This window comes from Parus major, chromosome 15 (assembly GCF_001522545.3).
Source record: "Parus major isolate Abel chromosome 15, Parus_major1.1, whole genome shotgun sequence".
In the NCBI taxonomy this organism is placed as follows: Eukaryota; Metazoa; Chordata; class Aves; order Passeriformes; family Paridae; genus Parus; species Parus major.
Genome location: NC_031784.1, coordinates 1464092 through 1489994, shown reverse-complemented (window position 1 = coordinate 1489994; position 25903 = coordinate 1464092). Strand labels below are relative to the sequence as shown.

Below are 25903 nucleotides of genomic sequence, written 5' to 3'. Positions count from 1 at the left end.
CGATGAGCCCTTCCTGGCTTTTGGCTGAAGGAGACTTTGGGAATGGCCAGTGAGAAGGGAAGAAAATCTGTGCTTTGCTGCCAGCAGACAGACCTTTCCTTTCTGCCACTGGGAGGAGCAGGAAAACAAGGGAAACCACATCCTCCTCCTCAGAGCAAACGCTGCATCTCCCAGACTGGAAGGACTAAAGCTGAAACCTGGATTAATTTTATGTAGGAATTACTGGTCTCATCTGTTGAGATGTTGGTGAATATGATTTTTTTGGTCATGAATCTGAGATTACTGGGGCAATGGGCTTTTGATTCCCCCTTCCAACCTCACAAAGTGCACAGGGATGTTGGGTGTTTGTCTAAGTGTGTCATTAAAAATGGACTGGTTTTCACCTTGTGCACTCCCAGCCCTTTCACAGCTGCTGGGCTGGGATGAAGTTGTAATCCTGCCAGCCCTGCTCTGGTTCTCTTCCAGAACTTCTGAGGCTTCCAGAACAGCTATGTCCCCCCAGCATGACCTAAAATCGCCAGGGATAGAGGGGGTGTTGAACATTTAATTTATTTTTTTAAAAAATATCATTACCTGTGGCTCTTTCTCCATCTTTAGTTAAATCAGCCATAAGCAGGTTGTAGAAAACTGGGTTTTCTCCAATGGGGGATAACAGGATTGCAGGAAGAGCCACACCTATCAAAGGAGGAGTGATGCTGGAAGTGACTGTAGTCCTGCTGTGGTGGCATTTATGTTTGTGGACAAAAAAAAAATAATTAAATTTCAGTAAGTGAATGAATCCAGACCCTTTCTGGTGCTGCCTTTCCCACCCTGTGGAATAAACCCTCTCAGAGTATTTCAGAGCTGCCTGGAGGGCTGAGTGGCTGCCTTGGGCACGGTGGGTGAGGCAGGGCAGGGCTGGTGCAGGGAATGTCAGAGATGTCCAGAAATGCCTGTGACCTTCAGCAGGGACAGGGCAGCTCCACAGGGACACAGCCCCATGGAATGGGGGCTCAGGAACCACAGCAAGGGTTCTGCCTGATGCTACAAATCAACAGTAAAGCTCAGGAGCACGGTGTAATTAGTTACTTTGCTAAATAACACAGAGGAGCTGTGGTTTAATGACACCAGTTTAGCTGTGCAGTGGAATGGCAGAGACTGAGGCTTCAGTGCACTGCATTAATGAGCCTTGCTATGTGTTACTTCTAATATTGGATAATGATCTTTTTGTTTTAAATCATCCTTTTTAAACGAGTCCCATGCAGATGAAAGGAACCTTTCTAAAGTATCACAATGGATTGTTTTTGTTTCTAAAAGACACAACCCAACAAGGCACTTGATACTACAATTATACTCAGTAAAGCCAGATGCATTTGGCTCTGCTCTTGTGTCATTGACATCCCTTTTGTGCTAGCTTTTTGATGAAATTTAAGCAAAAAGGATGTAACAGAGCATCTTCAGATGGCAAGAGTCTGTATTTCTCAATCCTATCATCATTTCAATCAACTTTCATTTAAAGAAGATTGGAGAGGGGAAGAATGCACTTTAAATAATAGCCTTTTCTGAACATTTGGGGCATGCTAATTAATAAACAGTTCATTGCAACTTTAAGGCCAAATTTTATTTTTATTGAAGTCAATGTCTCAGCTCCTTCAACTGAACAAGAATACTGTTGGTCATAGCTGTGTTGAAAATAGATTCCTTCTCCATTGTTGCTGACCCCTCCTCTTTTCCAGCCTCTCCAGCTTGTCTGTCCTGCCTGCTTTGGGCTGATCTTTCTCTCCAAAGTGAAGGTGCTGGCATCCCACTGACAGCCCAGAGTCCCATTTCAGATAATGGCATTTTGTGCTGCATGCCACAAACCCCTTTGTCCTGCTCTCATTTTGTGTGACTGCTCAAGGCATTTGTGTCTTTTTTCCCATTCTGCAATAATTTGCAGCTCTGTGGTTTTACTTTAAAGCCTCTCTGACTTCTTACACCAAAAGCTCTGCTTGTCCCTTGCTCTTGCAGATTGCCCTGCATCAATTCACCATCCTCAAACAGACTTCTGAAAAAGATGGTTGGTTTAATTTCCTTTGCCCTCTTCACTTAAGTTTTTATTTTCATCATTATCAAATACTTCTTATGATCCCAGAGCCTCCCTGCCCTGTTGCAGCCTTGCCCAGTTGTTGAACGTGATCTTTGCTGAGAAGCTGCATTTTTGATGGCCCTTTTTGGTGGTAGAGGAGGTTTGGGTTGAGCTGGGAGCTTTGTTTGGTGCTGTTTCTCATTTCTGTAGCTGTGTCCCATTGTCTCCTTCTCACACCCTCCCAAACTTTGAAGCAATGCCAGTGTGGGCTGGGAAAGGTGTGTGCCTGTGAACTGCCTGTGGAGAGCAGCTCCCACTTGGATCAGCTGGGAGATGTGGGGCCTGGGGAGTGATGAGTGAAGGCTGTTCCTTCTTCTCATTTTAGCAGATTTTTATGTTGATTTTTGTAGACTTTTCAATGGCTCTCAGAGGAACATTCTCTGTTTCTCCAGGTGTTACAGAGAGCAGACTGGAGGAGCATTTGGAGAGAGAAGGGAGTGTGGTCAGTGCCTGCAATCCACACCTGACAGACCCATTTCATTTTACTTATGGATGCTGTGCATCTCAGCAATGCATGAGATTCACAGCCAGGCAAAATGTGCTTTCCTTTCCCTGCTTTATACCTCTGAAAAGATTGAATGCTTTTCACAGACAAACTGATAAAACACCTCGAGTGCTTTGTGTCGAGCAGGGTTGTATTAACATGGAAATCTGCGTTGTTCACTGATTCAGCTGCCCAGGCTTAGTTAAGTTTCATGTATCAGAAGCTGATATTTTTCAAACTGTCAATTTTGGGGGTGGATGAGTGACTAAAACAGATGTATTAATGTCTGGCAGTTGAAGTACTGTAGCCTGTGGTTATACAGACTAGGTTAGTGTCTTGCCAAGATTGAGAAAATCAATGGAATAAGTGCTAAAAAGGGGAATGTTGTGTACACCAGGAAAAGATCTGGCATTTCCTCTCAGGAAGAAAAGGAAGTAAAACAGTGGTTTAGTGCTAATTTTTGCTGTCAGAGGTAAGACTTTAATAGTTAGAGATACAACAGAAATTGTCATTTTCTTCTCAGAAGTGTGGCTGAAAGTCCCCAGCTCCTGGCCCAGCTGTGGTTTGGGGAATCACATTTTATAGATCAACATTTCCTTTGTTGTTTCAATTATCTGAAGCTATTGATGAAGGCTACAAAGTTAATTTTCATTTCAAAATGCAAGTGAATGACACTAAATATCTTTATGTTCTCGCTATTGTGGTTGCCAAATGGAGAGAGCATGGCAGGAGCTGGGAACTGCTGTGGTGGAGTGGAGCTGGAGAGAAGCTCAGTCTCATTTCCTTGCTTTTTTTGGTTTGCTTGCTTTGTTTTGAAACAGTCTCATCAGTTCTCAGTTGTCTGTAGTTATTTGTGAAACTGCAGAAAAATGTATTTATTCACTGAAAAAAAGTTAATTATTGTTTCAACCAAAAGTTGTTTTATATTTAGACCGTTCAGGCTATAAATAAGGAAAAACTTTTGACCCGTGTTTGCTCTAGACCTGGAAAAATAGATGGGTTGTTTTTTGTTTTGTTCATTTATTTTCTTTTTAGTATCCTCATTTGAAGCTGTTCTTTTCTTTTAAAGTATTTTTACTATGGCTTTTTAGAATGTACAGGTTCTGACCTTGAAAGAAAGACACAAAATTTTTAATTTTGACTGGTCTGATCTGAAGAAATACTGCAACATTTCTTTTTTTCCAATTCAATGACAGTAAAGAAAAAATAAATCTTTGCACAGGTCTTTGTAGTTGGGACATTTATGGGTCTGTCTTCAGCAAACTGAGCTTAGGAACCACCTAGGGAAGGAAACAAAGGCACAACAGGAAATCGTGGAATTTCTGTCAAGTTTGCCTGAAGAAATGCCAAGGGTTGTGTGCAATCAAACCTTGCACAGGCAGGCAGGAAGGGCACCTGAATTCACTCTGGCTCAGGAGCAAATACAAACAGCAGCAGGACTGAAAATGCAAATAACTTTCAGATGAGTGTAAAGAAAAGTGCAGCAGCAGCAGCAGCAGAGGAACATCCTGAGTGTGCCAGGCCCTGCTGGACACCCCCACACTCCTGTTCCTGTCCAGCAGCGCTGCACAAGTGATGATCCGGAAAATTATAAATATAATAACCTCAGACAGCAGCAGCAGAGCCACAGAAGCCTGGTGCCACAATCTCCTGCTCCCCACTGCTCAGGATGTGTGGGCAGATCTGCCCAGGACAATCAGAGATGTTTTCATGCTGCACTGAACATATGCTCGAGCTTCTCTCCACGGGGGCTGGCAGATTGCTGCCCCAGAGCAGGGCTCCCTCCAACACAGCATTTCCAGTCCTGATGCTGCACCTTCAACTGGGGTAGTTCTGGGGACAGCCCTAAAAAATGTCCAGGGATACAGAAAACTCAGAAAGATTTGGGTTTTTTTCATTTTTAAGGGTGTATCTTACCAGCTGAGTAAAAATTCAGCCTAGCTCTGGTTTAGCTTAAACCCCGAGTTATCCCCTAAAACTGATCTTGATGCTGAAGACAACCCTCTTTATTTGGCAGCACCATGTGTGATATCTGAGCAGTTTATGAAGTGTGCCCTTTGATAGCAGCGTGATGAAAAATTCTGCCTTACATAAATAGTGCCACGAGCCCAGGCTGCCACTTTGCCTTTAGGAGCTGTCTGGGGGCTGCTCACATCTCTCAGGTGCTCTCTGTGATCCCAGCAGGGCTGCCAGGTCCAGAGGGGGGAAGGACAGAGGAAGGAGCAAGAAGAAATTGCTGTGCTGTGTCTGCTCCTGTCCTCTGCATTGTGCAGCAGAGTGCCAGGCTCTGTGTTTACACTGCTGAGGTGTTAACCCACTTTCTGTATTGACAGCTCCCCTTTCCTTCCTGCAGAAACAACTCAATATTTTACTCTCTTTTTTTTTTCCTTTCCCACTTCTTTTTTTCCAGTGGCCATATGGGCATTTTGGCTTTGAGTTGAAGCACAGGACACTACGGTGCAAATAAACAAACTTTGCATATGGGCTGCTGCTTTGTTTCGGCAGCTAATGTCTGTTCAACTGTGAGCAGAAATCTGTTTGAAGAGGATATGAGGCAGGAATAGAGCTGGGTAGACAAATTTCCACAGAAAATTGTTAAGAAGAACACGGTAGGTGCCAGAAGAACAAAAGAAATGGAGCAGGTGCCAGAAGAGCAGAATGATCGCAAGGGACGTTGTGTGGTTAGGATAAAATCAGTCTGGATCCACACAGGTGCTGAAGGATGGGAAGTGAAGCTGACATGGATCTGCAGCAGCCCTGGCTGTTCCCTGTCCCAGGGGTTTCCTGCTGGATTCCTGAGCAGCATCTGCTGATCTGAGAGAGGCACAAATTCCACCTGCACCCAGACCCTCTTGCAGCCATTTGGTTTTGTGTGAGGATCCCTGTCTGGCTCAGAACCAACCACAAGGGCTTTGTTAAGCTGCTTTTCCTTTCCTATCCAGCACCAAGCCAAACCCAGGGGATGTTACTGCTCCCTTTGTCAGTATCTGCTGGACCTGGCTGAGTGGAAATGGAAATGGAGCTCCAAAGGCCATGGGCCAGCCAGGCATGGCAGGGATGCTGTGTCCCCCCTGCCTGAAAGCTGAAAGCACATGAAACACCAAGAGGTCAAAACCTTGGTCTCTCTCTTTTTCTGAAATTTGAGGTTTTTTCAGGTAGGGATTTTTTTTTGTCTTTTGAAAAATGATTTGTATTTTTCTGTTCCTTTTGGAGGCCTAAGCAGTAATGATCCCAGAGATCATCAGGGATGGTTTCTGCTGGAAACAGGAGCCAGCTCTCCCAGTACAGAGTGTTTAGAGGTTGATTTTCTAGGTTATGGAGCAGTTCCTTTTCAAACAGAATCTTCTGTGTCTTTCAGGAGTGGTTGCTGGGGGTTAAAGGATGTAATTTAATCGATATCATTTGGATATATTGTAAATATTATAGGAACTTAAGGGCAAATTCATGGTCTCTTTGCTGAGGAGCACAGAAAGGGAATGTGGAACAGACCCAGAACGTGCCCAATCTGAATTCTTTATCAGATTTCTGCCTTGGCCACCTCCAGGCAAAGCACTGCCACTCATCACGTGGGGCTGAAATAATCTGCTGAATTTTAAACAAACCCAGGCCTTCAGATTGAGGCTCTTATTCAAGTGAAAAGCACAATTATCTCCTCTATTAAATATGCTAATGAAGCCAAAATGGGGGTGTGGGGGAAAAGCCATTGTTTGATTTTAATGAAACATATTTTATTTTAATGAGAGATGTCCTATTAAGCTTAATACAGTCAAACTTCTGATAAAGGCCCTTATCAAAAACCATGCCATAGGAAAATAAATTAATTTAATTGTGGCAGCCAAACAAAATGAACCATTTTCTTGGGTTGGAAGCAAAAGGGAATGTGATCTAATAACACCACACTTATTAGTATTTCTGATATGTAAATTGAAAGCATTAAGTGAATAGCAAGATGATCCATAGCTTCTCTAGATGGAGTAATAAGTGTGAGCCAGTTTTTTTTAACACAGAAAACTGATATAATTAGAAGACTGTTAACAATTTTTTTTTAGCTGCGTGAAATGAACAAGCCACAGGAGACCAGTTTGTCATAATAATTAAAGTTCAGAAATAGTTTTATATTACCATAAGTGAGATTTGATAGATATCTTTTTAATTTACTGTAAATAGCTGCTTCTTATTTATTTTTTTTTTTATGAAACCCTTTTTTTTTTTTTTAAAATTTTAACAGAAATATGTCTCATCTTTGGGTGATGGTTCTGTTTATTTGAGATGCTCCATAGTCTGTTATTTGCCAAGGGCATACATTAAATATCTTCCTAATATGAGTAACATATGGGTTGCCACTTCAGCACAGCAAACAGACACAACAACGTCTCCCTCACTGAGGATCCTGGATATTGCTGAATTTCACAATTCCTCCACACAACAGAAGTTGATGATGTGCTGGGGATGAGTTAATGACGAGGGGATGATGCCAGGGCCAGGCTCGTGCTCTTTGGGGTGGCATGTGTGACATGGGGCACCTCTGTCCCCTGTGCCCCTGGGGCTGGAGGTGACTTTGTGCAGTGCCCAGGGGAGCTCTGCAGACAACACTGCTCCTCCATCCTAAAACAGGTGGCTTTCTTCACCCCCAGCTCTCAAACCTATCTTCCCTCCTGTTCTTTGAGCTCTTCAGTCCTGTCTTGCCCTATTCAATCCTAAATCCTTTCTTGATATATTTGCAGGCTTTCTTCAGTTGTTCCTGCATGGATGATTTAAGGCCAGCAAATAACTTTTTCCCAGAGCATGCAAGTGTCTTCTCCAATAAATAAAAACCACATCTCACATCAGTGGGCACCTTGGGACTTGTGTAACAATTGCAGTCCTGTTTAGCTGAGATGGAATGGAAACAGAGTCCAATTGTGCTGTGTGGTGCAGAGGCTGTGCTTCAATGCAGGACTGATTTTCCACTTTATTTGGAATGGACAATAGGCCATCACTCTGCTGGCAAGGAAAAAAAACAAGAAGCTATTGTAATCTGCTTTAGTTTGTGGCTCTTCTGCTGTTTATAGGTCTCCAGCAGAGTTTAAGTAACTTCAGTTTTGTGGTGCAAGAAGCCAAAGCTGGAGTTAAAAGGATTCCTCCCCAGTCAATCAGAAGAGCCGTGGGTGCAGGGAACCCATAGCTATTGCCTGCTCCTAAACATTGACATTCCATTTATTTTGGCTTTCAATCTTCATTTAAGAAATAGATATGTGTGTCAAGAATCCTGTTTTGTCAGTAATGCCCAGGGCTGCAGCAGCAGGACCTGGTGCAATCCTTCTTGGTGACACTGCCAGCACTTGGAATTCTCCAGCAGCCCTGTCTCAGTGGGTCTGGGAGCCCTGCTGAGAGACAGAGCAAAAAATGGCAGAGAGAGACCATAAATAAGTGAGGAGAGTTAATGTTTCTGGAGAAATGAGCATCTGGAGAAAAGGGTAAATTCAGGAGTAAAAGAAAATATTACTGGCAATCAGAAGCTTTATCTGAATGTATTGATTTATCTGTAGAACATAAATAAGCCAGCAGTTTTGAGCTCATGAAGCACTTCAAACGTGTTACACTTGTTTTTTTCCTAATTCCCAGAGGAGGAGTTCAGAACTGGTCTGGGCTAAAACTGCAGAGAAAAGTTGAAATGCTCTGGATGAAATTCCTGAGTCTGTCATGGTCTTTAATGCTGTGCTGTGCACGGGGCCAGGGTTTCAGTTGTGTTACAGGCTCAGATTTCACAGGAAATTCAGAGCCAGCCCCTGAATGATTTGTTTGAGAGCTCAGCTCCATTTCCTTGTGCACCCCTGTTACTGCTGATGCTGCTGCTCCCTGCTTCGGGGGGTGATGCTGAGATTGAGCATTTTCCTCTCATAAAGACTTGGAAGTTTGGGGATAACAGGTGTTCTCCAGTCACAGCTGATGGGATTAAGAAGATGCTTGATTGATAAGGATGTGTTTGAATTTGCTTCTGAGCTCCCATACACACCAGCCTTAATTTTCATCTGCCATCTTGAGGCGTGCTAGGGAGGAGAGTAAATTCCTGCAGTCAGACTGGGAAAAGCATTCCTATAATTCTTATTTAGCACCACTTCCTATTAGTCCCAGCCTCTCATCAGCTACACTCAGATGATAATTTATGTTTTAATGGGCAGAGCACTTTACTGCCCACAGGCTTCTAAACCAAGCCAGAATTTATGTCCCGTGCCTCTAAAATACCATATATTTATTTCCCTGGCACTCAGGGTTGGTGGAGTTGAATCTTTAAAGAGCCCAGCTCTGTCCCTGTGCCTGGCTAGGAGGGGACCTCAGATATGGTTTTTGTTTGAGGTTCCAGAGGAAGCAGTTTAGTCCTGGGATGGGGATGGAGGAGCAAGCCTGGAAGGAGGCACTGCCATGGGCTGGTTCTGCTGATCTGGGCACTGATTTCTAAGGAGATTCCAGGGCTCAGCACATCCCAGTGCCACAGGTCAGGGGGAGCAAAACGTTTGCCTTGCCTTGGTCTTTGACCTGCCAGTTTGCTTCTCTCTGTCCTGAGCAAAGAGAAAAATTAATTCATTGCCTATCCTAAAAGTCAGAGAGGTTTTCCCTTTAGCAAAGAGGTTTTTGGGGTATTCCCATTTTTAATGCTGCAGTTTTCACCGTTGCTCAGGGCTTTGTGGAGCTCGTGCAGGCTGATGGCATCAGGAAGAAACTGCAGTGACACCAGTCCTTGACAGCCTGTGACGTGTGCCAGTCAGAACCTCCAGCTCTTCAAATTGTTTCTAAATTATCCACAGCCCTCCATTTCCTCAATCTCCAATTCTAATAAGTCTCAATTAAAAGTTCCCACTCAGGCTGTCTGACCATTACTTCTTTCAGTAAAGCTGCTGCTGCTTTGCAGTTGGAAAGCTCCACTGGGCATTTAATTTAAATATTTGGCAGCCAAATTTCTTGGTCTAGATGTGGGATGGGATTCTTTGATTCAACTTATAAAGATAAGTTTTATAAAATCAACTGTGGCAGGTTTTTTCCATTTATTAAATGCAAAATCTTCTCCCAGCATTTGAAATGCTGTCAGGTACTTGGTGGCAAGAAATAAGTGTGTGCTGGTGTGTGTGTATTGCATGAAATAATTGCTGTTTGTAGTGCAGAAGGCTGGCTTAATCTGAAAGAATATACAGATTTTTTTTCTTGAAAACATACTACATCTAAAAAAGAAATGAAATTTAAGAGGTTGGAAAGAAAAAAAAAAAGGAAAAAGTCACAGAGGAAAAGGAGAACTGTAATGGTAACAAAAAATAAACATCATTGAAATTGGTATTTACAGCAGGTAGTGCTTCCAAACCCTTGGAGAGGTGAGGAATTATAAATGACAAGTGCTGTAGAAACAGAAATATTATCCCTGCTGCTAGGCTTTTGCAAACTTGGTGTGAGGCAGAATGCGAGGAGGGGACAAAGGCAGCGAGCAGGAGAGGGAAGGTGTGGGGCTGCCAGGAAAACAAAATCCCAGCTCAGCAGCAGCAGCAGGGGCTGGATTCACTCCTCACACCTGGGCAGGAAAGGGGAGCTCTGGGTGATGCTCCAGAGGTGCTGCAAGGGCTGCTCTGGAGCTGCCCTGGATCCCTGGAAGTGCCCAAGGCCAGGCTGGACTCTGGATCAGGAAGGGCTCCCTGCCTCCCTGATCCTCAGTTTCATGTACTTCAAATCTGAAAGCATTTTCTATTTATTTATTTCTATTTATTTAACCACTATTGCTTGAAGGAATTTCTCTAAGCAGTTAATACACATTATTAAGGAGTTGTTAGAGAGGTTTAAGTCATGTATATTCATTTATATTATGTCACAACAGAATATCCACTTCCCTCTAAAATTACCTGAGCCCTGGAATTCCTGTCTTGTAATGCTTGGTTGAAGAATTATTCAGCCATAATTTCTGAACTTGAAAGAAAGTATCATTTTTAACAATTTAATTTCCAATTTAATTTATCTTAATGGCTGTTTTCCTAATAATTATTATTTAAAGAAATTTACCAACTTTCTTCAACTGAATTTATGCAAGCTGCACTACAACCAACATATGGGACATTCAGATAGAAGATTAGGGATGCAGAAGGTAATTTCAATTAAGAGAAAAGATAAAAATTAGCAGCTAGGAAGGCAACATCTGTGTTCTCCTGCAGGAAAGGGAATATATCCAGTGGCATGAAGATGCCCATCTCACTGAGAATGAGCCAGGTCTGGAGAAATTACCAGTGTGGCAGGTGAATAGGGAAATTACTGTCTTTTCCAAACAAGAATTGGTGATATCACTTGAAACTGGCAGCTGGCAGATTCAAAGTGAAAGGAGGTGCTGCTTCACCAGCTGCACACCCTGGGGGAGTCTGTGCCAGAGGATGTTGTGCATTATTAAAGTTTATGTGGGATTGGAAAGGAAAGGGGCATCTTTGCAGGAGAAAAAATTATTCAGTGATACTAAAATTACTTTATTTTTATTTTTTTTTAATGTCTCTTGTTTCCCCTCAGAGTGCAGAGCAGCACTGGGAGCTGCTCTGGCTGGCCAGGTGTGTCACTGCTTGCTTTCCCTGACCTTCCTCTCCCTCAGGCATCCTTCCCTGGGGTCTTTGGGATCACAGCAGGGCAGAGACACCCCCAGGCAGAGCAGCCACACCAGCAAAAACCTGCAGAAGGTAAAAGGAACAGTTCCTGTTCCTTCCTCTGCTCAGCATGGCCTTGTCTTCCTTTGTTCTGAGCTGCTGGAATGGGCTGTGACCTCCCAAATCCAGAGTTTCTCATTTTCAGTGGCTCCAGGAGGAAGGAGCAGCTCAGCAATCGGAGATTGTGCTCCATCTGGGATGTTTCCTGCTCTGTGCCTGCTGGACCCAGAGGAGCCACCCAGGAGAGCCCTGCTGGGAACAGTCAGGAGATGTCTCACCCACACCTTGCTAGATCCCATTTGGGAGCTCATTTCCATTTGTTCTGCTGCCCCCTGCACCTCCTGACTTTATTGTAGCAGAGATGTGCCACCCTCATTTCCAGTTTCCCACGTGATCCTGTCTGGTCCATGTGCATTATCTCTCCAGGTGCTTTTTCCTCATTCTTTGCCCTGGCTAATGTTTGCTTTCCTTTCCAATTTAATACTGTACATTTAATATTAGACATTTTTACAGTAGAAAAGGAAAAGCCATGCTAAAATGCATTACTGATCCAACACCAGTCCTGGTTTGTTTTTCCCCAGAAATGGAACTGGTCTTTAAATACTGAGTTTGTAAATTGAGGTTGAGTATCCAGTTTATTAAAGGCCTTCTACTTAAATAATTGCATACTAAATATCCTTACAGCTCATGTTTTCTTATAATTTCAATTTCTTTTTCCCTTTACAGTCTTCAGAAGCATCTTTATTTCAACTAAGTAACAAGCAAATGTCCTTTTTTCCTATTCCAAACAAAAAATGGAAGGAAGAGGCAGTTTCCCAGCCAGTGCCTGTTTTGTGAGACAGTTTAGAGAGATCTATATTTCAAACAACAGGGATCATGGTCTGTATCTCACCTGTGACCTACACCTGCAAACAACAGAAAATCATTGTTGAAAGGAGCTCTAAATGGGTTCCATTCGTTCCTCAGCAAGGAATTGTGTTTGGTGCTGTATTATGAGAGGTGACAAACCAAAACATAACAGTGAGTTACTCAACCTGATTTCTGGAGCTGCATGTACAATTTGTAGCTAAAGCTTTGCTCTGCTTCTGCTTGCTTTGTTCTCAGGCTCGGTGGGATTTGACTGTGTTATTGTAATTTGAAATTATTTGCCAAGGAACTTTCAGAGATTCCTTTGTTCTGGAGATTTGTGGGTAAATAAGATACTCGGAGTTTTCTTAGTGTGTGGAATCACAGAATGGTTTGGGTTGAAAATGACCTTAAAGATGATTTTGTCCAACCCCTGCCATGGGCAGGGACACCTTCCACTATCCCAGGTTGCTCCAAGCAAGCCCCATTCAACCTGACCTTGAGTTCTGCAACATGGCATAAAGATCTTAAAACATATAAACATATAAAATACAAAAACATCTAAAATAAAATACAAAAATCACAATGAGTTAAAGAGAAAAATGCCAGGAGAATGTGTCATTTGTAATGTATGCAGATACATTTACTCTGGCAAAGCTATCCTAAATTTTTAATTCATGAGTTTGTTAAAATAGAGAAAGGTAATTATCCTTTTAATTATAACAAAACAGTTTCCTGATTGCCATGGCAATAGTTAAATGTATTTCCTATAAATTTATTATGGTGATTGCAATGGCTGTTAGCTTTAAATTATTTTTTCCTTTTCTTATTAATTATAATGCACATAATTTTCCCCCCAAAAGCTAGAGACCAAAAGTGAAGGTACAGAAAGGAAGGACCCACCTCAGTAACATTCCCTGGGTAACTTGAGCTGCTCAACAGGAGCATTTCCACCAGGAAATCCAGGACACCACAGCTGCCCTGCAAGTGTTCAGTGTTCAGCCAGGATGATCCTGGGTTCTCCAGGAATCCTCCTGGAGAGATTCTTTGTGCCTTTACCTTCATCAAAAGCAAAACCACTTCATTAAGCGCTCAGGGAATGGAAAAACAAGGGGGGAAAGTGGTTTTCTTGATGAGATAAACAGTAGCAGTTACTGATTTTACATAAAATGCCACATGTTCCAGGGGGCTCAGGCTGCAAGATGTGTCACCACTGCCATGTTCTCTCATTTCCTGTGTATTCATCTCAAAGGTACTGATTCAGCCACTCTAATTGGCTTGTTAGACACTTAAAAATAATTTTTTTAAAAGCCCCCAAAATCTGCAACAAAACCCTTCAAACTTCTGTGCTGAAAGCAGTGCTGTGCTTGTGTTTCAATTTGAATTTGAATCGGAAGAACGGGAGCTTGAATTTTCAGTACTCTGAGGGGGAGATGAATAGGTGAGTGAAGAGAGAAAGAAGAGTAAATAAAAAGGCTCTAAGTAAAATAAAAGGCTTGTAATAAACCTCAGTTTTGTGCACCTCTCTGGAAGCAGAACCATCTGTGTTTTTGCTTCAGACACCTTCCCTTTTATTCACATGCTCCTCTCAATTTTAAATTAAAATTGAAACAAAAGCAGGGATGCACAGGGAGCAGGAACAGGTGGCTGTGGGGACATGGAGGGATGAATGAAGGGTCTGTGGGACCAGCAGGTGAGGGGCAGGCTGTGCTGCAGGCCAGGGAAGTCTCCAGGTTAGCTGGGAACCAGTGTGGAGGGCTTGCCTGCAGTGACACCAGTCTGGAGGAGGGCTGTGTACATGGCTTTTTATTTCCTTTCTGTTTGATCCGGTTGCTTGGAGTTTTCCCTGTTTAATGTTACATATTCTAGGTTTATTGTGATGGAATCTGCCTTTGTTTGAGCTACCAGGGCTTTTGGTCTTCTTTAGGGAGCTCATTATGGAGAAAAATCTTAGGCAGCAGATGTCAAAGCTCTGGCTGACCCAGGAGCTTATTATACCTGGTTTAAAAAGAGTAAAAGAGTGGTCACAGCGTGAGCTCTCCCTCCTCGTTTTGCAGGGGTTGCAGGGGTACTGGAATTGCCTCCCAGCATAGAGAATGATGCTGTCTCTTTGGGCATCCTGAGCCCTTTGTTCAGGGGGCTCTGGCTCCTCTCTCCAGAGGGGACATCCTGGTTTCCTTCCAGTGGGAAGAGCTGAACGCAGCTCCTGGGAAACCTCGCAGGGAACCCTTTAGCAAATAAATCCTGAGCAAACACCAACACCTAATTTTCCCTCTGTGGGTGGAACGTGAGAACAAGAGCGATGAAAGCTGAGAAACAAATGAATTTCATTCATCCAGCAGCATTATTTGCAGGGCTGTGGGGTTTTTGCACTCTGTCTCCCTGCCTGGTGCAGAATATCTGGGAATCACAAGCTGACTTGGTGAGGAGCCTGCAGGAGGATGCCAGATCTGCACAGCCACTTCTGTGGTGCCATCTCCCTGACAATTAATGTACTATTACTGTACATTATTGTACTATTATTATTGTATCAATACCTCTCAGGGTCTGGTAATTCCCAGCACCCTTTTTTACCCAGCAGGAAGGGCTGGGTGCTCAGCCAGGTTTGCTTTAGAGTGAGTTTGTAACTCAAGTGTTTTCTATCCCCTTCTACAATCAGGCTGCCCTTTGGATTATTTTCTCCCCTCTTAATCTACATTCAATAGACAACTTCAAGTTGCTCTGTCCTGGTATTTAGCAAAGATAAATGATTTTGGAAACGGAATTCTCCCAGTTCAGAATAAAATTATAAACACTTGAGATAAGATTAATAAAAGCCCCAAACTGCTGGGTGGATATTCCCATTGCTGTGTACAAGCCAGACAACATCCTCCTCCACCAGTTTCCTGGTTTGATAAATGCCTTGAGCTGATTTAAAAATGTGTAGGTTATTTTTAACCATGGTAGCAGAGCCATCTGTATTGTATCTGATGAAGTTCTGTGATAGAGCAAATTGATTTATTCTATCTCCTTACAAGTTATACTAAGCTTTATGTTATAAATAAGTTGGTTTGAAGTACATGATGTCATTGAGCTTGAAAGTCTCTAGATAAATTTGTACTTAAAGGGTTTGTGCTTTCTGGATGAATTTAAATTGGTGCTGATGGTTAAATCTCTTTTCTCTCTCTGTCTTGTGGACTGCAAACTCTCTGGGGTCATGACTGTCTCTATAGCTGTGTTTGTATGAAATACACAGGGGCCCAGACCAAGGCTGCTGCTCTTATACATTACACAGATAAAAATAAGAGCAATCAAAAAGAGCAGAGCCGTGCATTGGATGGCAGGATTTTCAGGAGCACTGCAAGGAGCTGGGTGCCCAAATCCTGCCCTTTGTTGGGATAAAATACAGGGAATTAATGAGGAGCTCGTTTCACTTGAAGCAGGAGCAGTCCTGGTGGTAGCAGGGATGAGCCTCATGGCGTGGCCAGTCTGAACCGAGGAGGATTTGAGATTTGTGGTTCAGCTGCAGGAGCTGAGCAGGGCCAGACCCTGCAGTTCTTCCCTTTGCCTTGCTCCAAGGGCACTGGGCATGGGGAGAGTCCATGGGAAAAGGGCCTGGAGCTGTGAGAATGGGAAATGAACCCAATCCTGGGAAGAACACACTAAATCCCATCTTAGTTGTCTGCTTACAGACAGCAAAAAATAAGGCAGAACTTGTGAAGGAGACGGACTGAAATCGCTGTCCCTGTGTTTAAGGGCAGCTTTGGAGAGATCAATATTGAAAATGAGATGATGCCTGATGAGAGCCATGTACAGTGCAGATTTCAGTGTAATTAAAAAGAAAATGAGCAATGCTTTAATTGAGATCTGAAGATGAAAAGTTAAAAGCTCAGTATCCTCTATCCCTTACTGTCAGCTAGGAATTTACGTTGCATATGTGTAACAAGCCGCTGCATTTTAAAAATGGAACCATAAAAAAGTTGCTGTAATTTAAAAGCAGCCAATTTACCAGGAGTACAGTTTGCAGCTCTGTCACTTGCTAATCAGTCTGTTAAACATAATAGCCATTCTTGTCTGGAGGCAGTTAATCATGTTGTGAATGCACTTATCAGCACATATTAGAAATACAATACAAGACTTTCCAGCGGAGGAATGGATGCAATTACTGCAATCAGTATACATTTAGCTACGCTCTTATGTTTTTCTTTCCATTCCTTTTTTTTATTCTCTTTATTTTTTTTTTAAATAGTCCAGCAGTGACAGATTTTCCTCTTAGAAAAACATAAAGGACACACTTGAAAGTGTTGTTAAACTCCACAGACGTGCTCAAAGGTGACCTGTCCCACTCCATGAGAGATGGCTGCTGGCTGCTGAACCTTCCCTGGGCCCAGCAGTGCTGGAAGCTGCTGCCTTTGAGCCTTGTGGTGATGCTTTCCAAGGCCTTTGAGCATCTCCCCTGCTGGGCTGGGAACGTGGCTGTGGTGGCATTCATGAGGTGCTGGGGAGCTGAAGTTGCTGCATTTGAATTAGACTAAAGGAGCTCAGCATATGGATGAACTCTCTTTTTTTTAAATTTTTTTTTCTTTATTTTTGTTTTTTTTTTTTCTGTGCTTCTCTACATCTAAATCTGTAGAGATGAGGGATCTCAAAGTTTTTGAAAGGCGATATTGAAAAAGCATGAAAGCTAATTGCTTCCAGCATGACTACCCAGCAGCCACGGGTGTAAATACAGCTGTCCAAAGAATGCCAGGCCTCGACAAAATCTAAGGATTTCAGCTCAACAATTTTCCAGGGCTGAGCACATTCTTGTATGGGGAGGAAGGGAGCTGGGAGGGGGGCGGGAGAAGGGAAGAGATTATGAAATCCTGAAGAGATTCAGAAAAGGGAGGAATAGAAGGAGAATGATTTTGTACATTCTGCTTTGCATTAACCCATGATGTTGGGGATATTTGATGTAGTTTAGCATGATTTGCAGCGCTTCCAGGAGCCTGCCTTCTTTTTCTAGGAATCCTTTTATCCTTCTCTTTGTTCTTTGTGACAGCTGGTGTTTTTGCTTGGGTGAAAATTTTGATAGTAGGGAGGAAAATGAAAAAGCAAATCCAAGGCTGTTCCAGGGGTAACAAGGGAGCCAATGTAACACCACATCCACCACAGCAGGGATTTTGTCACTGCTGAGTTTGGGTCATTTTTGCCATTTTGGGTCATTGCTCAGGCTCCCTGGGAAGAGGTGGGATGGAAATGTCCTTGGTGTGACTTGGACACACAGCCCACTCCATCTCAGCTTGTTAAAGGCTTCACTGCTGAGGAAATTCCTTTAAATGAAGTTTTGGGATCACATTTTGGGATAAACCCTGGGTGGGACAGGCTGGGTGGAACACCACCTCTCCCCTTTCCCTTCTGAATGATTCATTTTCAGAGGCTGAATGAATGAACCTCACTTTTCCTCACTTGTGCCTGCACTCATTTGCTCAGGGTGTGACCTTGGCTTTGAGCAGTGTCCCAGCAGCTCCCCTTGAGCTGTCACTGTGCTGGGAAATCATTGTCTTCCAGTGTGCCAAGCTCCTGGCTGTCCCTGGGAAAGGTGACCTGGAGACATCCAGGGGTGACAGTGGGGCTGACCTCACCTTCCTGCCATTAAAAATAATGGTGGAATGATTTTAAAAAGGAGAAATATTAAATCCACCCCTCTGCATTTTGTTATTTGGAGTTAACCTTTGCATGACTAGGAAAATTTGGATTCATTTTTGGACAGAAATAGTGTGACTTTGATTGGAACTCTTTGTTTACCTCTTGCTTTTAGTTCTGGTGTGAGGAGCAGGATTTTAAGCTCAACTAGCAAAGGGTGGAGGTACAGGGACTTACTGCAGATGGCTCTTTCTGTTCATACACTGGATGCAGACCCTGAGCCACCCTGTGTTTGCTCAGCTGGATAAATTAATCTTGTTTATTAATTAAAACATGGGAAACTGATGTTTCCGTGCCAGTTTCACTTTCATGTTTTTACTGTGTGTTCGCTGGGTACCAACAGCGAGAGGAAGAGCTTAACTCTTTTGTAAAACATAATTATCAGCCTTTAAAATAAAACAATTTTGTGCACACCATGTTCCTGGCAGGGGAGTGGGGAGGGAGGAGGTCCCGTTTGTGGTGATGTTAATGGGCTGCCCTGCTCCCTGCCCTCACTTTGAGCATCCTGCCATGGACATTTATTTCTTAGCACAAGTGTGAATTAGCCACAGGACACCCTGCACATTCCTCTCCATCTAAGAGTACATTGGATTCCAAGAAAGCCAAGTCTAGTTCATTAGCTGCTTAAACTTGTTTGGAGCTGTAGAGAATGTAGGAGGAATAAAATAATTCTTGCTATGCCCCTATTTTGATTTTCTTCTTTAATTATTTAATGCAGGTGGCATCACAGCAGCTTCTACAGCAGACATACGAGTTCTGTGCAGCCTTAGCAAGCTGTGGACTGGTTTTTAATTTCCCCTTGTCTTTGCTGTTTGGCATTTTGCTGTTTAGTCATTTACACAGGGTGCCCATTGAGCAAAGGATTAAGTTCAAAAGTGTTGAAGGAGACTCTGAACGCTGGGCAGGAGAGCCCCATTTGTCTGTTTGGTGTATCCTGCACACTTCAGGTGTGCTCCTGGCACAGGCTGCAGCTTGGCTCCCTTTTCTTTTCATTCAGGAATTCAGTGTGTGGGGAATTTGCATCTCTAGATCCCCTCTGGTTGGTTTTTCTCCCCAGGGAGATTCAGCTGTCAGCTTCAGTTGTAATTCTGAAACCAAAACAGCAACTGGATCACAAGGAACTTCCTCCTAGCTCGAGTAGGCTTTTCCTTTTCTCATGGGATTGCTGCAGAAGGAGAAGTCTGATCACCTCATGCTAATATCACATTAAAATAGTGAAGTGCTTAGAATGTCGAGGAATCTTGCTGGAGATGTGATCTGAGGTGTTTTAAGGTGTCTCCAGGTCACTTCCCCCAGGTCTCATCTCTGCCTGGGAAGGTGAGGAAGCTGTGGGGTTACTGATAAACACGAAACTGCAGAGCCTCACGTGCCCTGCCGTGTGGAATCACTCCTCCCACCATCAATCTGCAGGAGGCACAGGTAAATCAAAGTGTTGTCTCCCATTTCACAGCAGACTGGGGAAGAGCAAGGCTCTGAATGAAGCATCTCCAGCTGTGCTGAGCTGGTGCCTGGTGTGGGGATGGGGAGGAGCTGCGTTAAGAGTGGACTTTCTTTTTTGGCTTCATTACCTGCAGGAAACTCAGGTGTTTGCCTGTGTGGTGGCAATGTGGACAGCTCAGTGTCACCAGGGTCTTCCAGGGAATATTTCCTATCTCATGGAGCCTCTGGATGCCCCTGAGGTGAAATGTTTGCTGCATTGTTTACACAAAGCTTGGCTGAAGTTCCCTTGGGCCATCCAGGCTCCCTGTGCTGCACTCTGGCTCTTTTAGAGACCTTTGGAGAGGCTGCAGAGAGCTTTGTCTGTGAGTTCCTGCACTGCAAAGAGCTTCTTGTGCCACTGAATTGATTATTTTTGGTCATTGGTTATTTAAAAAATCATCTTTGCTTTATAATATATTTTAGATGCTCTCACAGCCACGTTGAGAATAGACCATGTGATTATGGCATGTAAAAATGTAAGAATTTCTCAATAGTTAAAGAAAAATTACAAGCACCATTTGGGCTGTTGATATTTATTAACTGGCTAGGTTTCAGCATAAAATCATTCTTTCATCATAAAATCATTCTTATTTTTTAAACAACAATAGCTCCCTCTATATTTGCATCCAACATCAGCTAAAGCCTGGCCTTGGATGTGTTTGTTATGTTTCCCAACAAGACGCTTCCTCCTGACAGAGAATCTTTATTTTAAGAAATACACAACACAGCAGTAAAGAAGTTCTAAATAGTAGTCAGAAAAATATTCCAGTGCAATCAAAATGCTTTTTTAAGCCCCAAAAGATTGCATGCTGTTCCAAAAGGGGAGAGTAATGACAAAGGTACAAATGTTACCAATAGAACTCACCAGTTACCCCCATCCCAAGTTCAGTCCTAAAAGTTGTTTTGTTAAAGGTTGACTTAAAGAGTATCTAAGGACTCTTTTACCAGAAGCATTTCTGTGCACTGTCACAAGGGTGCAAGCAAATAAAAATAATTGAAGCAATTGTCTGAGTTGTCTCCAGGGTTGTCATGATGATGTTGATAAAATCAAATAAAGTGGAAGTTATTGCACATTGTTAGTGAGCAGCACAGTTGTGAATTGGCAGTGGAGAAGCTGAAGAGCTTAAAAGGTTTGCTCATTATCTAGATTTATTGTTTTCAGTTGTGGGAAAATGTTGGCTAAGCAAAATAACATCATAATACCTGGTCTTGATGGCGTGTTTGGAACAAAAATATTTTCTTGTTGTTTTTATGGCTTTTACTGGATTATTGAAACATGCTGTGTCAATCCATACATTCTTAGTGGATTTGGCAGCTTGGCTTCATCCTCTGTAGCCATTTTCTTTGCCTCTACATCTGTGAAGAGCATGAATTTTTATGGCAGTGAAAGAAAACCAAGATCAGGCACCAAAAAACGTTTGGGAGAATATGGACAAGAAAGCAAATTCTCTGTTAGACAGCAGCTTTGTGTCCTTCCAGCCTCATCCGAATCCTTCATGCTGGGAGTGAAGGGTTTGGGTGTTGAGATCCTTTATGGAATCAAAGCTGGTGTGTGACACCAGGTGCTCCACCCTGGAGAGGAGGGCTGGGGATGTTGGAGCTGTGGGAAGCCCCAGGCTCCTGTTCCGAGGTTCCCTGGGCAGAAGGCAGCGCTCAGCATGAAAATCTTCATCACTCAGAAACTGCATGCTGCCCCTGCTTGGCATCTGCTTTCATTTCCTTCAGCTCAGCCTGCCAGGATCTTCATTTCTCAGGGGGAGAAGGTCAGGACCTTTAGTCTGGATCTTTTCCCTGACAGGTCCTGGCCATCTGCTGCATCATTTGACTTCTGCAGCAAATTAGGGTCTTGAGCATTTCCAATCAGTTCTTGAAAAGCCTCCACTTGTGTTTGCTCTTCAGTAAACCATCATTACAGAATTAATCCTCTTGGGATCAAAGGAGTGAGACCTTTTTTACTGAGGTATTTTATAAACTAATGTACCTTGGTAATGTAAGGTCACTGAATTCTTATAGAATTTGGTTACAATTTGCTGTAATTGTCCATTTTCAACCTGGAAAAGACTCTCAAGCAACACATTTATTATTTTCCAATACCTCACATCTGCTCCATTTTTGAGGGTATTGTTTACACTGCTGTGGGCCTCATAACCAAATTGCTGTTTACTGAAAACATTATTTTATCAGTGAATGGAACTCATGATTTCCTGTAATAGCCAAGTGCAGTGATAGAAGGGTCTGACTTTTATCAGCTCAATTGTTGCTGACCCATGAGGGGGAGCCAGCAGAGCCTGGGGGTGGCCCTGAAATGTCACCCTGCACCTCTCAAACACACAGAGCAGCCCCTTCAGCTTGGTCAGCAGTGCAGACCTTCCTCAACACTCAATCATTTGGTTTATTTAAGGTAAATACGAAGCAGTTGTGCTGTTGCTGCTGCCATGGTGCCAGTCACTGAGTATCATTCCATGAATTCAATAATTCCATGCCAGAATCAGACAAATTCAGTTTGTTGTTGTTTCAGTGTTGGGTGATTTCGTGGTGCTGGTTAAAGCCTCTCACATCAGGGCTGGACCCTCACAGTGATCTTTTATTTTGTAAAAATGAACTGCAGCTCCTTGTAGCCACCTACAACATGGATGTGTCTGTTGGGACTTAACAACACCTTCCTGCCCTGCCAACTCCTTTATTGTGGAGCTGGTTGGAGCTGAGGTTGGATTTCTTTGGGGTGGATTTGCCATTCTGAGCTCAGACTCAGCTCCAGGCTGGGATCACAGCTCTCACCTGCTGGCTGTGGGACGAGGGCTGGGCTGTGCCAAAGGCTGGCTGGGCTGTTTGGGACCTGCTGGAAATGCAGCAGACAGACATGAGGCCAGACAATGGCAGATTGTGCAGAAATCTCACGGATTTGGGTGTTCTTCCAGCCCCAGCAGAGGCAGGATTGTGAAGGTACGCAAATAGGATTATAAATCACCGTTTGAAGAAGAGGACCTACTTACAGGAGTTTGTGAGAGGAAATAAATCCAAAAAGACCCATGGGGTTCTTTTTTTCCTCCTCTCACCAGAGAGAAAAATGTGTAATGAATGTCTCATGTCTGAAACACTGGGCTGGATTCATCAAAGGGAGTTAGTAATTACCAAATTGAGAGAATCATGAAGCGCTTTTCTAAATTTGAAAGGCTCATCAAGAATAGATCAGGAGCAGGCAAAATTAATAGTTATGAACTCATTTCCATAGAAATGGACTTATTAGCAAGCATGCCAGCTGCCTAAAATTATAAGGTCTTTTCCTTGTGCTTGCAGGAAATAATCTTTTTTTATAAAAGTAATTTTGACTTTTTATTTTTTATTGCTTCTCTAAACTAGAGTTTGGCAAAATCCTAAACCAGGAAAAAACTTCACTGGACAATAGAAATATTTAACTAAAAAGAGTGAAAAGATACAGAAGGGAGAAGTGATTTATAGTCCTTGGATTCCATCAGACTCTCCCCAAGAGTTCAAACTTATTTAAGAGAAAAATGAAATGAGTCTCCAGGAAAAGCTGAAAAATCTTGATAGGATGAAGTTTGGTTTAGAGGGATTTAATGGCTGATAACAGCATGAGTTACAGTCCTTGTCTTCTCAGCTCGTGGATTTTGCCACTGCTGGCATTTTGTCTTCTCCAGGCAGCTGCAGATGGACAGTGGCTACCAAGAGCCAGGTTCTGGTCCAAATCACACCAAGAGCTGAAGGTTTTAAAAGCAGGAACAAGTGCTTTTAAAAAGGGTTACAGTGATATGCTGCACAGGCAGGAGAGGAATTGAAATGCAGGTGTTGGGATGGGAATTTATCAGCTAATGGAGCTGACATAAGTAAATGCTGACATTTGAGGTCTTGATTATGGTTTAATTTATCTCTGGTTTTACTTTAGCAACCTCCATCAATTTCAGCAGAAAAAGGCAGTGGTCTCCCACATGGTATTACAGAGGATGGTTAATAAATTGCAAGAATTATGAATGTAATACCAGCCTTTCTACCAGGAAACCTCTGTAGGATAAGAGATGCAGCAGGCAGTAGGTGAGCACTAGTCTGAACATGAAAGAAATCCACTTTTCAGGTTTTATCATGAGTTTGTTCGAGTTGTAACCTGGGAAGAAGCTCAGAACAAAGAGGGTGGATTCATCTGTGGGGTACTCGGTGTCCCAGATACCACAGCACCTGGCATGGCTCCAAGGCTCAGCCTCTGAAGAGGACAAAAGAAGACCATGATTTCATATTAAATTCATTCACCTGCTGGGGAATAAGAGTGCAGAAAGCTGAATCTTGGTTTGCTAAAGCTGTTCACTTTGGAGGTGAAAGATGGTTCAAGGCCATCTCTTTCAGCAGAGGCCCAAGAGAGAAGTGGAGCCTTCTTTAATCAATATTAATGTGTCATAATACATAATTGGCTATTGAGACAGAGCAGAAAACCTTTGACAAACCAAATTTGGTGTTGTTTTTCCAAGTGGTGATAAGGATTCTCTGAGGAAGCAGGATGGAGACCTGGGAGAACAGCTTCATTTTAATTCCCCTGTTAATGTCGCTGCATCTGAGGGAGCTTCAGGTATAAAATATTAACCCACTATTGTGCCTTCTTTCTGGATATACAATAATATCAATATACAATAATCTGGAAAGCAGTAATTGAACTCTGAACTCAAAGAAGTGCCAGTCACTGGGACCATGGAATGGATTTGTCACTGCAGACTAACCTGACCTATTATTTAACTGGTTTCTCTGTACCCAAATCCTCCACTGGTGGATTTGTTCTCAATTTGAAACCACTCCTGGCTGTCTTTGTGAATAAAAACTATTGTCCTGAACAGAATGAAGTGAAATTGCAGACCTAAACATACTTTGATAGGCCAAATATCTAAATCCATAGTTAGTGTAAAGCTCATATCTAAATTTTACTTCTGTGTTGTGAACAAATTAATTTTATGCAATTTAGATAGAACAAACAGCTGGAGGTGATACACAGAAAACTATGAAGCTGAGTTTATGTTTTTAACAGAAATGGTTTAATTACATCCCTATTATTATGTAATAAAATTTATCTTAAAAGGTTTTTGCTGGTTGTCTGGTTGGCCACACAAAAAATGCCTTAATAGCTTCTAGTTTTGCCTGGAGGTGGATATCATCTTCTGTCAGCATGGAAAATATTTATCCTCCAGGCATTGAAGCATATGTTTAGGTTGTTTGTTGTCAGAAAGAAAACACAAAAATCAATAATTCCTGCTCAGATTTTTTTTTTTCCCTTTACCATTCTCCTTCAAAACCATATGGCAAACCCAGATTCTGCCTCTGTGCATTTGGGAAGATGTTTTAAGTCACTGTTGTCTGCAGCAGCAGCTAAAACTTCCTGTGAGCACAGCTCCTGGAATGGCTGCTTTGGGGAAGGACACACAGATAATGAATGTACCATTGGCCTGATGTACAGCAAATTCAGATGTTACCCCAAAATTTAATGAGTATTGATAAAATCAGGTGTTTCTCCAAGAGAAGAAGAGCTGGCTCTGCAGTCAGAGCCTTTCCATCCCCTCTCTGTGCCTGTGACCTCCATCAGGTCCCCACACCGCAGGGTCTGTCTGGGAGCCTGGGGCAGGAACTTGAATTCTTTGTAAATATTTGTGTGTAAACTTTGTGTGATTTGTAAAACAAGTCAGTTTTTGGGGAAGTTTGGATGAGCAAAGGTCTGTTTTCTAAACAGATCCTTGCTGTGGATACGCCAAGTGCACTTGGTTAAATCTTGGTGTCTGTTTGCTTCTCTTAACACAAAAACAAGATTTGTTTTTCTAACCTGAGGATTAATTATTAATATTTGCATAGCTTTGGACCTGAGGAAAGGGATAAGAGCTGTTGTTGAGAAAGGAAGCAGAAGTAATTCTTAAATTCAGTTCTCAATGCTGTGCATTTATATCCATTTCTTTACTTTTAAACTTTTATTTCCAGATGAGAAATATATGATTGCCATATAATTACAAGTCTGCACCACTGACGAGGAGAATGTTGTCATGAATTGAAAATAGGGATAATCTACCCCTCATTTATTGTCATGTATAATTTCTGCAAATCCATTTTTTTCACTGAGATAAAGACCAGTTTGGGTTTGAAAGACTTTTTTTCCCCTCCACAAGAGCTCATTTCTGGTAGAACATGAGGAATGGCCAAGTATTCTGTTGTTTTGCAGCATCAAAATTATAATAATGGTATATTAAATAATTTAGCGACATCTGTGCAATGCTTTTCCAAGGGTTTGTGGCTTATTCTGTAAGTTCATTGTGATTATGGAGAATGAATGCCTGAGTTTAATGGGAAAAATGCCTCCATTTCAGGAAACTAAAAGATACAGTTTCATCCTACTTAGAAAGTCCTGCAGTTGCCCATGTGCAGTTTTATTTAGGTTTCCCTCAGAGTCTCAAGTCTGCACATTAAATTTAATCTACTGGTGAGGAGGGAAGAGGAATGAAAATCCATTTAGTTACCAACATCCCAGTGATGTTGTGGGGAATTCTGCCTTGTTTTCCAGAGCAAACATGACCTCCTACGAGATCCTGCAGATGGATTTTGAGATTGACAATGCCAGCAGCCTGGCAGGGGCCCAGCAGATCACCTGGCAGGTGGAATATCCACGGGACGACTCCGTCAGCGAGCTCGTGGTGTCCGAGA

General features: G+C 42.7%; 1 protein-coding gene across 1 annotated transcript in view; it reads left to right on the top strand.

Moving 5' to 3' along the window:
- Positions 1-25903, top strand: part of TMEM132B (transmembrane protein 132B) — a 210226-nt gene that overhangs the window by 119238 nt on the left and 65085 nt on the right. The window contains exon 4 of the mRNA XM_033518228.1: positions 25764-25901. Within this exon, the coding sequence (XP_033374119.1) occupies positions 25764-25901 (138 nt within the window). The remainder of the gene's footprint in view (positions 1-25763; positions 25902-25903) is intronic.